Raw genomic sequence first — 10669 nt, forward strand, 5'->3', positions numbered from 1 at the left:
TTTTTTTTTTTTTTGCAGTTTTTTTGGCCGAGGCTGGGTTTGAACCCGCCACCCCCGGCATATGGGGCAGGTGCCTTACTCGTTTGAGCCACAGGCACCGCCCTAGAGTCATGTGAATTCTTATTTCCCTATAGTTAATATGTCATTTTTCCCTGACTGCTTTTAATATTTTTTCCACTCTTTAATTTTCAGAAGTTCGAATATGATGCATCTGAGTATGGATTTCTTTTGATTATTTCTGTTCTGGTTTTAAGAAGCTTTTTGAATTTTTAAATTTCTATCTTTCACCAAATTTAAAACTCTTCAGCAATTATTTCTCAAAATTATATTCCAACATTGTCTTCTTTTCTCCTCTCCCAAAACTATGACACAAATGCTAGACATTTTATATTGTTACACATGTCCTTCAAGTGGTGTTCACCTTTTTTCCAGTCTTTTCTCACTCTCCTGATCAAATTGGGTAATTTCTATTAATCTGTCTTCCAGTTCACTTACCTTCTTCTGTTATCTCCATACTGCTATTGTGCCATCAAATGAGTTTTGCTTTCTTTTTAATGCACAATTTGATGTGCTCCCCACTCTTGATTTACCTTTATTTTCTTTTGAAACATATAATGTACTTAACATACCAGATATTCAGCAATGTACAGTGTACAAATTCAATGGCGTTTAGCATATTCAGAGTTGTGCAGGCACTACCATAATTAATTTTACAGCATTTCATCATCCCCAAAAGAAATCCCATGCCCTTTAGCTGAGACTCCCCAATCTCCATTCTGTACTAGCTTTCGTAAATACATTAATTTACTTTTTGGGTTTTCCTATTATAGACTATTTTGTATAAATGAAATCAATATGTAATATTTATGACTGGCTTTTTTCATGGTTCATCCATGTTGTAGCACGTATCAGTACTTTATTTCTTTTATTTGTCAAATAATATTCCATTGTATAGAATATTATATTCATTTGGTATGTATATCCATCATCAGTTGATGGATGTCTGGGTTATTTCCACCTTTTGGCTATTATAAATAATATATGTAGTACCCTGAACATTTGCAAGAGTTGCAAATTTATGTTTTTATGTTTTCATTTCTCTTGGGTATATACCTAGGGCTGGAGTAAATAGGTCATATGCTAAACATAGGTCTATGTTTAATTTTTGAGGGACTGCCAGACTATTATCCTAAGTGACTATACCTCTTAAATCCCTTCAGCATTGTTTGAAGGCTAGAATTTCTCTGCATCCTCACCAATTGTTATCATCTGTCTTTTTTATAATTGCCACATCAGTGGTATTTCATTGTGATTTCAATTTGCATTTCCTTGATCACTAGTGATTTACTGTTATATATGTTTATAATAATCATTTTAGATTATAGTAAAATTTTATGAAACATCTAACATATTTTTGTACCTCAAATACCCATTTGATGCTAATATTTAAGAAACAGTGTTTTGAAATTTACAATATTTGCAAAGGCTTTTGTCCATGTAAAGTAATATCCTACCTCTCAAATAAAAGGGATCATCAGATATTTTTATTTAAGTGTACATAATTTTTTCTCTCTGTAATTTGAGGCTTTTATTCAGAAACTGATTTTGAGAATTATATTCTGAATGACTATGGGTCTCGAAAAGTGCTGGCTGCCATTGTTTTTGATTATGACTTCAAAAACTTCAATGACCCTCTGCCACTTCAGGTAAGAAAACTTTAGAGTTTTTCAAATAAATAGTTTTCTTATAATTGTACTTCCAGTTACTAGAATTTTAATGAATTAATTATTATTCCTATCTTATAAGTGAAGAAGATAATTTTCCCAAGATCGTACTCCTAGAGTACAATAGAGCAAGAATATGAATCCAGATATGAGTAGTTGCAATACCTGTGCTCTTAACCATTATCTTATGCTTATGGGGAAGAGCTCTATCTTGTACATGCAAGGCCTAAAATTCTGTGAAATTTTGACTACTCAAAGCAGTACTTCTAGTCCTACAAAGGACGATAAAACAAGCTTCAACAGGTACCTCTTTAATAATAGGCAACGAGGCATGAAAAATCCTCTTTTTTTGAATAAAAGACAGAATCTAAGGCTCAGCCACATTGATTCACAGTTAGGACATTAGGACTGAGAAAGAATCTGATTATAGCCCATGAGAAGGAAAGAAGAGGACTGTGCTTTGAACTTTTTGTCTCTCTAGTAGAGTTTATAGGCATCCTATCCTGATATGACAGAAATAAATGGCCAATCTATAATAGCTGGAATCAAATCCTATGTTTAGGACACGGATCCTTGTCAGTAGAAGGGAAGCTTAAGGAAAACCATTAGTAGTATAATGTGCCTTCTTTCTGTTTGCTCCATTCTTCCATGATTTCTTTATTCTCTACCAACTTCCATCCATTTACTAACCCAAAATTACCCATATCCTATATAGATTTGAGTATATATGTGTGTTCAACAATATAAAGAAGCTCAACATGCCTTTAGCACCATTTTAAGCTTCATTTTCACTACTAATAGACTGTGTTTACTCTCCAAATATTTAAGAATATTTGGAGAATAAACATAGTTTCCCAGATTATTATCCCAGGTATTTGATCTATTTTGATTATTTTGTGAACAAACATTCACAATCTCTGTTGTTGACTTTGCGGGGGGTTGTTTGTTTATTTGTTCTGGGGGGGCACAGAGTCTTGCTCTATCACCCTGGGGTTAAGTGCTATGGCATCATAGTTCACAGCAACCTCAAACTCCTGGGCTCAAGCAATCCTTTTGCCTCAGACTCCTGAGTAGCTGGGGGTACAGACACCCACCACAACACCTGGCTAGTTTTTCTATTTCTAGTAGAGATGGGGTCTTGCTCTTGCACAGGCTCGTCTCAAACTTCTAAGTGCAAGCAGTCTGCTGGCCTTGGCCTCCTAGAGTGCTCAGATTATAGGAGTGAGCCAGCACGCGTGGCCAACTTTGTGTTTAACTTAGATCTGATATCTATACTTTTTCTCTTTCATAGCTGACTTTTTTGGCAGGATCTTTTGGTTTCTCATTGCCTCAGGCTCATTCCAGAGTGCTTTGCATATGGCTCTCAGTACCTGAATCCATCTCCAGTCACAATTTTGTGACACCTTACATACTTTAGGCTGTAGTCATACTTAATTTTTAAAAGTTCTCTGCATGTGCCATTTTATCTTTGGCTTTGGGCCTTTGGGCACACCATTTTCTCTCATGTAGGACTATACCTTGTGAGCTCCCATTCAACTCTCATATCTATCCCTTCCTTTTCTGTTCTTTCATAATAATCTGTGCATATTACTGCTAGTCAAACCCTGTATGGGAGCATGGTTATTACTCCAGGTATTTCAACAGAGGGACCTTAATACAAGAAAATTTTTAGACATTCACATTCTAGATTCTAGTCAGTCTTCACAATTCAGAGTATCTAACCTTTTGACTTCTCTGCATCACACTGAAACAAGAAGAATTGTCTTGGGCCACACATTAAGTGCACAAACACTAATTAAAACTGATGAAAAACAACAAAAAAGGTCCATGAATAATTTTCATGACACCACAGATAAAATAGTCCTCATATAATTTGCATGTATCCTATGGGTTGTACACCCCTACTAGAGGGTCTAGATTGCTTTCCTAGTGAGGTAAACCACCTTTCTTGAGCACTTAGTTATGAGGTCATGGTTATCACAACACGTATTCATTGTTACCTACAGAAAAGTAAGCCCCAAAAGATACCCTAGTGAAATCCCTATTGTATACATACCCAGCACTTGTTTTCATTCATAACAACAGCCCTAGTTCTTCATTTTAATTTCTCTCTCTCATATAGTAACTCCTTTCCTTTTGGTGCATCAGCATAAATAGCTTAATCTGACTAGGTGGTAATAAAGTTATAGTCTAAGAAATATCAAATGTTGGTGAAGATGTGAAACTTTCAGAATTCCCACACATTGTTTTTGGGAATATAAAATGGTAATATCAAGTTATGAAAATGCCTACTATTTGTTTTTTCAGGTCAAACTAAACATAAATTTACCTTATGATTCATAAGTTGTACACCTGGGAATTTATTACAAAGGAGAAAAGTGTATTTTCACAAAAAGAATTGTGCAAGAGTGTTCATAGCAGCTTTATCCACAGTAGCTAAGAACTGGAAACAGCCAGATATCTACAAACCAGAAAATAAAATAAATGAGTTCTGATATATTCATGTCATGGAATATTGCTGAGAAGAAGGAAAGAATTAATAGCTGAAAAGGGCAATTACATAAAGGAATCTTAAAAACACCATGCTGGGCTCAGCTCCCATAGCACAGTGGTTACGGCACCAGCCATGTACACCGAGACTAACAGGTTCAAACCCAGCCTAGGCCAGCTAAGCAACAATGACAACTACAACCAAAAAAAGCCAGGCATTGTGGTGGGCACCTGTAGTCTCAGCTACTTGGGAGGCTGAGGCAAGAGAATCACTTAAGCCCAAGAGTTGGAGGTTGCTGTGAGCTGTGATGCCACAGCACTCTACCGAGGGCAACATAATGAGACTCTGTCTCAAAAAAAAAAACAAAAAACAAAAAACACCATGTTGCATAATAGAATCCTTATACCAAAGAGTATTATTCCATTTATATAGACTTCTGTCATAGGCAAAATTATGGTGAATTCTGTTATGAGATGTGGTAGAGATTCACTGGGAAAGAGCAGGAGAGAACTTTCTGGGGTATGGGTAATGTTGATATGGGTTTGGGGTTACAATAAATTTGCATTGTCACTTGTTAAAATTCAGCAAATATATAGCTAAGATTTGAATATTTTGTTGTCTAAATTTACCTCAAATAAGTACTATAAACAAATATTGACTTCTACTTAATCTTTATTTATTTGGTGGAAATATACTGATGTCTACAGCTTTCTTTTCAGTGCATGCTAAAATTAAATGTATTGATTGAATTTATATATAAAACCTCATTTGGCCTTTTTTTATGCAAAAGGTAGCATGTTTGTCAGTCATTAAGTTTCTTTGTTTCTGAACTCTGAATCTATACTTCTATACTCTGCCCTTTGATAAGGTAGCTGCATTTCTGTTTTTCCAGTTAGTTTTATGTGAGATCAGGGGGCCAACTGGCAAACTGTAAAGCTTAAGGAGGACAAGCGACTTGAAGCTTTCCTGTTGGTTTTCTATGTGCTTATAATCCCTGTGAATAATATCCTAGCACCACTACTTTATTTTGGCAAGTAGCACTTTCTTGCCATAGCAGAAGCCAAATACAGTTTACAGATCACAAAATCAATTTACACCTCTCACAGACAGCAGCTCCTACTCAAAGGTCTGGATCCCAGTCTAAAAGACAGAGACAGAACCCTCCTTCAAGGTCAGAGACAAAACCCTCACTCATTTATGCCCCCTCCCCAAAGGTATGAGTTTCAGCCCCATGGGGTCTTTCCTCTAAGTTTATTGAATCCCACAAAGGCATATATGTATTCATGATCTATGTATATATGACTTAATAAAAAAATAAGAAGAGTACCTAAAAAAAATAATAAAAATAAAAATTTTGACATCTTGCTTTTTGTTTCCTTAGTCTTGGGTCTGATGAATGTTTTCTCCTATTGTGCCTATATAATACCTTAGAATTCTCTTATTCTTTCATTTACTGGGTAGAGTTCCTGTTTTTTGGCTATACCTTGCAAATGCAAAGCACCCTATTGTGTAGAGAGAGGTACCATAGTTTGGAATTCTCCTTTTTATGAGTAATTAAGGTAATTCCAATATATTTCCACTATGGATAATATTACAGCAAACAAATTTGGTCATTTGTTTCATGTTATAGGAGGTACATATTCCAAATCTGTTATTAGAAGTAGGATTGCTGACTGAAACAATAAATATATGCTCTGGTTTGAATGTTTGTCCCCTCCAAAGCTCATGTTGAAATTTAATTGCCTTTGTAATAGCAGTTAAGAGGTGGAACCTTAAGGAGATGATTGGGCCAAGAAGGTCATGTCCTCTTTGGTAGGATTAATGCCCTTATAAAATTTACTCTGCCTTACACCAAGCAATGACAATATTCCTCCCCTCCAGAAAACTCAGCATTCAAAACACTGTCTTGGAATCAAAATTGCCAAACAACCAGTACTTTGATATTGGACTTTCCAGACTCCAAAACAGTTAGAAAACAAATTTCCATTGATTACAAAGTAATTAGTCTCAGGTATTCTGTTACAGCAAAACAGACTACAGCAGTGCATGAGTGGTTTTGTTAGACAGCATCTGATTCTTGGTCGGAGCTGTGGCATTTTGCATACCACAAGGAATATGTGTAAGTGCCTGTGTGTTTCTTAAGAGAGTATGTTTGTCAGGCTTTTGATTTTGCCATTATGATAGGTAATAAAACTATCTCTATAGTTTTAATTGGCATTTATTTCTTTATATAGTGTTGAGAATCTTTTTATTTATTTATGGGCTATGTATCTTTTTGTATGCTTTGTCTGCATTTTTGAATGAAATACAAAAGTGGATATGATTAGACATATGTTCTACCTCAGAATCATTGTCATTTCGAGGTATTCCGAATTACTGGGTCACATGGTTTTCTATCTGAACCATTTACGATTTATTTCATTTCTAATATTTGCTTTTCAATTTGTTTGGTTTTAAACATAGCTTGTTTCCTATTGTGACTTCTAGGTAAAGTATCATCTGCGTTTTGTTAAGGTTCAGAGGTGGTCAGAAGGATCAGGCTGGGAAACAGCCTCTCTCTTTCCTAATCAACCTACTGGTGGACCCAGGAACCCACAACATCAAGATGGAGGAAGTCCTGGTAAGCAGATCTTTAAGCATACATATTGTATTATCATAATGACATACTAGGATACACACCCATGTACATTTATTTGTGGTAATCCTAGGAGGTGGAGTTCTTTTGTAAGTACAGGGTTTTTTAGAATACAGTTATTCCCATTTGTTTTACTTTTATTTTTTAATCATTTTATTTCAAAATATTAAGGGGGTATGAATTTTTTGTTTATATGGATAGCTTTTATAATGTTTTAGTCAAGGCTATACATATGCCCATAAGCTGAATAGTGTTCACTGTACATGATAGATATGTTTTTAACCCTCTACTCCTCCCCTCTCTGCACTTCTGGATTTCCAAAAATTTTTTACTTCCTTCTGTTCCTATGTGTGCCCATTGAATAGTTCTGAATTATTAGAGAGTACATGTGGTGTTGGTTTTCCATTCTTCAGATACTTTACTTAGGATAATGGTCCCAAATTTTTGCAAGAGACATTAATTTATTCCTTCTCATGGATGAGTAGTACTACATGGGGGTTTTGTGTGGGTGTATGGGTATGCATGTGTGTATCACCTTTTGTTAATCCACTCATGAATTGCTGGGCACTTGGGTTGATTATGTATCTTTGCAATTGTGGATTGTGCTGTGGTAAACATTTGATGTTTACCACAGGTGCAGGTATCTTTTGATAAAATGACTTCTTTACCTTTAGGTAGATACTTAATGGTAGGGTTGGTGTATCAAATGGTAGAGTCTGCTTTTAGTTCTTTGAGAAATCTCCATGCTCATTTCCATAGAGGTCGTACTAATTTGCAGTCCCCTAAACACTATATAAGTGTCCCTTTCTCTCTACATCCATACAAGCATCTCTTTTTTTATCATTTTTTTGCACTTTTTAATAAAAGCCATTCTACAGGGGTAAGATGATATCTCATTGTGGTTTCTTTTTCTGATTCGGATTTATTTTTTAAATTTTTTAAAGTTAATAAAATCATAACTTTATACATTTATGGGATACAATGTGATGATTTGATATACAATGTGGAAGGCTTAAATCAAACTGATTAACAGACATCACCTCACTTACTTCATTGTGATTTTAATATGCATTTCTTTGATGATTAGTGAGGTAGAACATTTTTACATATGTTTATTAGTCATTTTTCTGTCTTCTTTTGAAAAACAGCTGTTCATGTCTTTTGTCTACTTTTTAGTGGTGTATTTTCTTGCTGATTTGTTTGAGTTCTTTGTAGATTCTGGATATTAGTCCATTATTGGCTGTATGGTTTATGAATATTGTCTTCTATTCTGTAGATTGTCTATTTGTTCTGTTGATTATTTCCTTTGCTGTGCAGAAGCTTTTAGATTTAATCAAATTTCATTTATATTTGTTGTGGCTATAATTGCCTTTGGGGTCTTAGTCAAAAATTCTTTGCCTAAACCAATATCTAGAGGAGATTCTCCTACATTTTCATCTAGAATTCTTATGGATTCATGCATTACATTTAAGTCTTTCATCCACCTTGAATTAATTTTTGTAACTAGTGAAAAATGAGAGTACTGTTTCATTTTTCTACATGGGGCTATTCAGTTTTGCCAGCATTTATTCAATAGGGCTTTTTTTCCCCCAACGTAGGTTGTTTCCTGCTTTGTTGAAGAAGATATAGATAGAAGATTTTATATCTGAGTTCTCTGTTCTGTTTCATTGTAATGTGTCTCTATTTTTGTGCCAATACCACACTGTTTTAGTTACTCTCATCTTACAGTATAATTTGAAGTTTTATAATGTGTTGCCCCCAGATTTGTGTTTTTTCCATAAGATTAGTGTGCCTATTTGGTCTCTTTTCTGGTTCCAAACGAAGCATAGAATTATTTTTTCTAGATCTTTGAAATACGATATTGGGATTTTTATGGGGACTGTAGACCACTTTGAGCAATATTGACATTTTAACAATGTCCTAATATTTTATTTTCTTGTAGCTATTGTGAATGTAGCAGTTGTAGCTATTGAGTCTTTGACTCTCAGCTTGACTGTTATTGGTGTATAAAAATGCTACTGACTTATGGAAATTGATTTTATAACCTGAGACTGCAGAATTTATTTATCAATTCCAGGAGTCACTTGGTGGAATCTTTGGGATTTTCTAGATACAAGATAATATTAGCAGTGAAAAAATGAAAATTGGAGCTCCTCTTTCCTGATTTAGATACCCTTTATTTCTTTCTCTTGCCTGATTACTGTGGCCAGGAGTTCCAGTACTATGATGAATACAAGTGGTAACAGTGGGCACTCCTGTCTTGTTCCAGTTCTTAAAAGGAATGCTATCAAGATAACGTGGAATAATTTCTGCAGTATGGGCATTGGCTTTTCTTTGTAGGTCTGGCAGAATTTTGCTGTAAATTCGTCTTGTCTGGGGCTTTTTGTTGTTGTTTTGGATTTTTTATTATTATTACTGCTTTGATCTAGCTCCTCCTTGTTGGTCTCTTCAGGAGTTCTATTTCTTCCCCAGTTTGGATGTTGGTGTATTTCCAAGAATTTCTCCATTTTTTCTGTTTTCCAATTTATGTGCATAGACATTTTTCAAAATATTCACACATGATATTTTGTATTTCTATGGTTCAGTTGTAATATCTCCTTTTTCATTTTTGATTGAGCTTATTTGGGTCCTTTCTCTTCTATTCCTGGTTAATCTAGCAAGATATCTATCTATCGGTTTTGTTTATCTTTTCAAAGAATCAATTCTCTGTTTTTTTGGTCCTGGGCATTGTTATTTTGTTTCCATTTCATTTAGTTCCACTCTGACCTTCATTATTTGTTTTATTCTGCTGGCTTTGGATTCGGTTTTTCTTCATTTTCTAGTTCCTTCATATGTGCCAATGGGTAGTTAATTTGTGATCTTTTTGATAGAGGCATTTGAGGCTATGACTTTCCCCCTTACAACTTTTTTTGCTGAATCCCATATATTTTAATAGCTTATGTACCCTTTGTCATTCAGTTTGAGGAATTTTTCAATTTCCTTCTTAATTTTATTCTTGACCAAATAATCATTCAGCAGCAGGTTGTTTAATTTCCATGACTTTGTGTAAAATTGAGTATTTCTGTTGGAGTTGATTTCCTGTTTACTGCTGTCTGAAATCATACCTGGTTTATTTTGAGTTTTTTGAATTTTTTGAGATTTTCTTGTGGTCTAAAATATAATTAATCTTGGAGAATATCTCATGTGATGATAAAAAGATATATATAAAGTTTGGGGGGATAGAACATTCCATGTTTTGGGCCCAGTTGTTCGAGTGCCATTTAAGTTCAGTCTTTATTTATTTTCTCCTTTGATGACTTGTCCAGCTCTGTCAGTGGGGTGATGAAGTCCCAGAAATTATGATGCTGCTGTTTATCTCTGTGCTTAGACCTAGTAGAATTCCCTGTATGAATCTGGAAGCTCCTGTTACAGATGCATATATATTTTCCATTGTTATGTCTTCTTGTTTAGTTGCTACTTTTATTAGTATATAATGACTGTCTTTGTCTTTCTTTACCATTGTTGATTTCAAGTCAATTGTCAATGATAGGAGAATGGCTACACCTGCTGTCTTTTGGTTTCTGTTTGCCTGGAAATTTTTTTTTCATCCCTTCACTTTGAGTCTGTGTGAGTCCCTGTGGGTTAGATGTATTTCCTGGAGGCAGCAGATACTAGATTGTATTTTTCATTTATTCAGCCAGCCTATGTCTGTTGAGTGGGACATTCAGATCAATAACATTGAGTAAAAGAATTGATATGTGGGATGCTGTTCTATTTGTCTTGTCAGGTAGTACCTTATTGCTTTGCTTTTCCATCTGGTTTTATTATAATTTTTTTTTT

At 34.8% G+C, this 10669-nt stretch overlaps 1 protein-coding gene across 1 annotated transcript in view; it reads left to right on the top strand.

Moving 5' to 3' along the window:
• Positions 1-10669, top strand: part of LOC111727156 (ATP-binding cassette sub-family A member 3-like) — a gene marked incomplete at its 5' end in the record, with an annotated part of 186952 nt that overhangs the window by 1922 nt on the left and 174361 nt on the right. The window contains 2 exons of the mRNA XM_023516691.1: positions 1585-1706; positions 6703-6835. Coding sequence (XP_023372459.1) covers positions 1585-1706; positions 6703-6835 — 255 coding nt within the window. The remainder of the gene's footprint in view (positions 1-1584; positions 1707-6702; positions 6836-10669) is intronic.

The sequence above is a fragment of the Otolemur garnettii genome, unplaced genomic scaffold (assembly GCF_000181295.1).
Source record: "Otolemur garnettii isolate 467f Iridium unplaced genomic scaffold, OtoGar3 scaffold00096, whole genome shotgun sequence".
Taxonomy (NCBI): domain Eukaryota; kingdom Metazoa; phylum Chordata; class Mammalia; order Primates; family Galagidae; genus Otolemur; species Otolemur garnettii.